The following is a 5381-nucleotide window of genomic DNA, read 5'->3' on the forward strand; positions in this document are numbered from 1 at the left end:
TGGGCAGCTTTCGTTCCCCTGACTCAGCTGCCGTACACCGTGGATTCCCCCGAAACCTCCGGGACTGCGGGTCTCAGGCTAATGGGTGGAATCCGTGGAATGCTAGGGAAGGTGCTGAGTTTCGAAGAGCCCCATCCCCCTCTCCCTGCGACAGCTTGTCCCCTGACCTCATGGCTGCCTAAGGCACAGGAAAGCCCCCCAAATGCCAGTTGTGTGGGATGAGGTTGCTGCCACCGTGGCCTGTCTCACCGTCCTTCCCGGGACACCGGTGACATGGTGTGTTGGTGAAGCGCCGTGCCACTCGGCTCGTCCGCTAGTCCTGCTTGTGGAGAAGTGCTCTGGAGCGTTTGAATTGGTGACAGTAAAAGTGGCATTGCTCCGGGCTCTTTAAATCCAGCTGAGCCTGCCTCCGTCAGCTGTCTGTGCTTCATGGGAGGAGAAGCGTGTCTTTGGGAGTCATCTCGTTTGTGGTGTGTTGGCGAAGCGCCGTGCCACTCGGCTAGTCCGCTAGTCCTGCTTGTGGAGAAGTGCTCTGGAGCATTTGAATTGGTGACAGTAAAAGTGGCATTGCTCCGGGCTCTTTAACTCCAGCTGAGCCTGCCTCCGTCAGCTGTCTGTGCTTCATGGGAGGAGAAGCGTGTCTTTGGGAGTCATCTGGTTGGTGGTGGAGCCAGGGCCCGACCTCGTGCTCCTTGCCCCATTGTTGGAGGCATCTGCTCCAATACTGGGGGCTCGGAGCTTCCAAACAGCTCAGTTCATGCCCCTCATTTTCAGGCTAGAGCTGAAGCGTGGCCCCGTTTCCACCTTGACTATGATTCTGGACATTCGGGGAGCATGGTGACAGAGAGGCTCTTGTAGCCCCCAAACCCTCCCAGGCGCCCTGCTCTCACTCAGGGAAGATTGCCTTTCACAGGATGTTCCTGTGAAGAGGCCTTGGGTGTGCAGACACGACTGCCGTGGGCCGATGCAGTGCCTCTGCCCCACCAGCCGCCCAGGTGCTTCTGCTCAGGGCAGAGCTACTCCTTCATGGAGCCTGCACCGGCCGGACAGCGTTGGCCCCAGTGGGCGTGGGGAGGACTCCAGGGGGTCGTAGCGGGTTGGCCGGGTGGGTCACACCGCTGCCTTCTCTGCAGCCCTTTGGAAAGGCACGCAGGGGATGAGGGTGATCTCCGACTTCGCTTTCCTCTGCTTTCATTTTGCCACAAGACAGAATTGTATCACCCGTCTCCAGAACGAGTAAAGTGGCATTTCAGCTTCTTGTCTTTATAGACTCTCTGAACTTTAGGAAAGATCATTCTGGTCCCTTTTCATTAATAATGAAAACCAGGGGGCAATAAAATGTTCTTAACGTGAGCATGGCAGGAACGAGGCGCCGTGCGGGGGTGAGGGTGCGGCTGGCAGGGAGCCACAGGTGTGCGTGGTGCGCGAGGAGGTCAGAGCTCTGGAAGGGTGGGAGCAGCTGTAGGAAGGAGAGGTCCCGGTTCTCGGACCCTGAGCTGCGGCCTCTTTTCCACCTTGTTACCTCCGGTCCCGGGTGGGAGGGAGAGGAAGGAAGAAAGCGGGGGGTGGGGAGAGAACCATCGATGTGAGAGAGAAACATCAATCGGTTGTCTCCCGCAGGTGCCCTGAGCATGGGTCAAACTCATAATGTGGGCGTGTGCTCTGACCTGGAGTTGAACCTGCCACCTTGTGGCGCACAGAACAACACTCCAACCCACGAGCCCCATGGCCAAGGCCAGAGGCCGTTTTGAAGATGCTTTCTCTGGGGACTTCGGCTGCACAGACAGATGTCTGGGACTTTCCTGAGGAGTGGAAAGGCTGCTCAATATTTTCACTTTTTCCTTCTAAAAATGGACTTGCCCTAGATGTGGGATTTTGCAATGAGGCAGTCCGAGCAGAGGAGGTCAGGAATGACACCAAAGGGCAGCAGGCCTGGGACAGAAAGCCTCCGGCTCGATTTCACCAGCGGGTGTTACTTCTCTCCGTAGCTTCTTGTTGGATGGGATGTCACTATAGGTGAGAGCCGAGACGGCTAAGAGCCGTGAGCACCGAGTGTCGCCGCACAGCCTGGGAAGGGAGTGGAAGTCCTGGCTCTGTAATCCAGACCCCAGCACCATAGAAGGCTAGACTGGTGGATTCATATAAATATGAAAACACCTGCTGCCACAAACACCAGAAGCACAGTCAAAAGAAAAAAACAAAAAGGTGGTTGCAACTCCTGTCATAGGCAGGGCTCATTCCCGGCTGTATAAAACGTTTCTGTGAATTGATAGAGAAATGGAGTAGAGCCTGGCCGGTGTCGCTCAGTGGTTAAGTGCTGGCCTGTGAACCAGGAAGTCACGGTTCAATTCCGGTCAGGGCATATGCTTGGGTTGCGGGCGGTCGATCCCTGGTGGGGGATGTGCAGGAGGCAGCTGGTCAATGATTCTCTCATCGTTGATGTTTCTCTCTCTCTCTCCCTCTCGGAAATCAATAAAAAAATATAAATAAATAAATGAAAAGAAATGGAGTAGAAAAGCATGGAATGGTTAGACTACACTGACAGGGAAATGCCGATGAAAGGATATTCTGTCCTCGGTCCTAACAGGGTAATGCAGGTGAAAACGGAAGTATGGCTTTCCCGCTCCTCTACTGGCCGAAATCTCCAAGTGTGCTGAGCCCACTGTCAAGTAGCCATGAGGGAGCAGGCGCGTGGATGGGGCTGGGTGTCCCGCAGAGTTGCAGGTGCATGTACCTCTGCCGCAGCCTCCCGGATGTCCACGGCTACAGATGTGCTTGTACACACATGCGTGGTGAGGTGTGAACACGGTTGCCGGTGGCAGGCAGCATGGCGGGAAGTCGTGAAGGACTGGAATCTCCTAAGCGTCCATCGGAAGAGAACTGATTAGGTAGAGTATTGAGCAGCCGTAGAAAGGAAAGAGGATGAGAAATAGGGAAAGAGAGAAGGGAAAGAATACATGTCTGTGTTGCCTTACATGTGCATAAAAATTCTCCGGCCAGATGAACAGGACGCGATCAGCAGCGGCTGGTGGGGGAGCCTGTTGAGTAGACTGACTGCTGCCTCACGCTTAGACCATACGTGTGTGCTACCTGTTCGAAAACTAAAACCAAAGAGGGAGTCCAGCTGCGGGGAGGCCACCTGTCGATTACATTTTGTGCAGGAGACTCCGGGGCTGGGCCACGCTGGAATCCATAGGCCAGGCGGGCGGGCAGAGGGGGAAACACCGAGGAGGGTGTGGCGGTCAAAGAGAGACTCAGGGAGGAGGGAGCATCTCCCTCGCCCCTCCCCCTGGGGCATCTCTGCCACCTGGACCCCCCCACCCCCCAGACGGCTGCATGTCAGCAGCCCCTTCTCCCCATGTGCCCACATCCTTTCCCACTCCTCCCACCAGCCGCCCTCTGCTGCTCCCAGGCTTCCTGGTCCCTCTGTTCTTGGGCTCTCTCCGCCAGGATAGCCCTCCCCCCTTGGTCAGGCCCAGACGCTCCCCGTTCCCACTGGCCACCTTTTGTCCTTTGAGCATAGGCCAGCTACCTTTGCAGTTGCTCGTGCCCTGCCTGGACCCCGTTTTCCCCTGGAACCTGAAGGTTTCAGCATAGGCCTCCAGAACCTGCGAGGACCCCGACGCCTCCCTGCCATCCCCACTCTCCCATTTCCCTGTCTGGCCTCTGCATCTCTGGAGTGAGCTCATTCCATCATCTGTAGGTGCTTCCTCTTCGCCGGATCAGTGGGAGAGCAGGGCGAGACTGGGCAGAGACCTCATCACCACCGCCCCGGCCCGTGCCTCCGCACTGCAGGCACACAGTCTACCCCGTCCACCCCCCTCGCTTCTGAGGTGCTCTTAGCTCAGCCCTGTCTGTAGCAGGGCATGTGGATGTGCACTTAGGCACATCTCAGTGTGTTGATGGCAGCCTCGCGGGACCCTTCCTGCCTTGCGAGTGGACGCCATGCCCTCGGTCTTCAGTTCGCCTCTGCACCTGACTCCCCGGCCGGGACGTAGCTCACTGTAGGCACCACGCAGCAGGTGCACCCTGAGGCAGGTGGTTCTGAGGCCTGGAAAGAGGAGGGAGCCGCAGCCGGCCCGTGTCCCTGACATCACACTGTCTCCCGCAGCGGAGTTGCCAGTCCTTTGAGATGAGGACACTGAGCACTTAGCTCTCCCCGGCCCCGGGGAAGGACGCATGTGCCCCTTCTCCTGACACGCCTTCTCTCCCAACTGTAGGCCCTGTGGGTTCCCGATGGAGAGATTACAGTGCCTTGGCTGTCATCATGGCGGGCATCGCCTTCGGCTTTCACCAGCTCTACAAGGTAGGTCCTCCCTTCCAGGGCCCCTTGGCGTTCAGCCCCGTTCTCCCCTCTCCCGAGCTTCTCCTGCCTGGCGGCACTCAGCCTGCAGTGCTGTGGCAGGAGCAGGGCTGTGTGCAGAGGCAGCATGTCCCAGCGAACACACTCTCTGGAGGTTCAAGTGCAGGTCCTGCTCCACCCGGACGGGTATGCTTGGCAGGTTCAGACCCACTTCATCCACTAGCCTTGGCATCTCTCCCAGGGGACTGTGCTTACAACAGTGCCCGGCGTGTGCGGAGCAGCCCTCCATTTGAGAGGCAGTGACAGGTGGTTGAGAGCTGGACAGTGAGCCCAGCTGCCTGTGCTGCATCCCGGCTCTGCCATGTGATAGCTGTGTGACCACAGGCTCAGGGGTCTCATCTGTAAAATGGGGACATAGAACCTACCTCACAGTTGTGAAGCTCAAAGGTGCTGCTTTGGGGAGTGCGGTGGCCTGGCACATAGGAAGTGCTTTATATGCCATTTTTTCTACCTTGGTATTTAAAACCAGCTTTGAGCATCTCAGCATATCATATTATAGGATCTACCCTTTGTCTCCTATATATTCTGTTGGTATCCATGTAAATCTAGGATTTCTGCAGACTCCATAGTCAGCCCTCAGGGTCCAGAGGTCATTGCTAACAGCAGAGCTGCAGGCGTGAGTGAGCATTCCCCGCCTTGATAGCAGGTACCAGGCACTAACTGATGGGAAGCACAGAGTCTCTTCTAGAAGATGCAGAGCCAGGGTGGGCCCCCAGAGACAGAGGGTAAACCATGGCGGAGGACTTGCTCCCTCCTGGTCCTGGAGAGAAGTTCCTTCCTTTCGAGGCCACCTGCTCCTCCCACCACATAACTTTTAGCATGTGAGCCATGCTTCAACATTGCACTCTGGGATTCTTAATTTTTGACTTAGTAGCTAATGACAGAGTTGTAGCAGAATACATTTTTTTTCGGTGTAGCATCTGTTCTTGGAGTTGGAAATTTCCAGTCAGAAATGCGGAAGCAAACTGTTTTGTGTCCTGGGATAGTCATGTGACACCCCCCCCCACCCCCCCCCCCC

The 5381-nt window shown here is 56.6% G+C and overlaps 1 protein-coding gene across 3 annotated transcripts in view; it reads left to right on the plus strand.

Moving 5' to 3' along the window:
- The window catches only part of PEX14 (peroxisomal biogenesis factor 14), a 135623-nt gene that overhangs the window by 121465 nt on the left and 8777 nt on the right, over positions 1-5381 (plus strand). For all 3 annotated transcript variants that reach the window (XM_014545481.1, XM_005873423.2, XM_005873424.2), the window contains one exon: positions 4221-4306. In XM_014545481.1, coding sequence (XP_014400967.1) covers positions 4221-4306 — 86 coding nt within the window. The remainder of the gene's footprint in view (positions 1-4220; positions 4307-5381) is intronic.

The sequence above is a fragment of the Myotis brandtii genome, unplaced genomic scaffold (assembly GCF_000412655.1).
Source record: "Myotis brandtii unplaced genomic scaffold, ASM41265v1 scaffold410, whole genome shotgun sequence".
NCBI classification, from domain to species: Eukaryota; Metazoa; Chordata; class Mammalia; order Chiroptera; family Vespertilionidae; genus Myotis; species Myotis brandtii.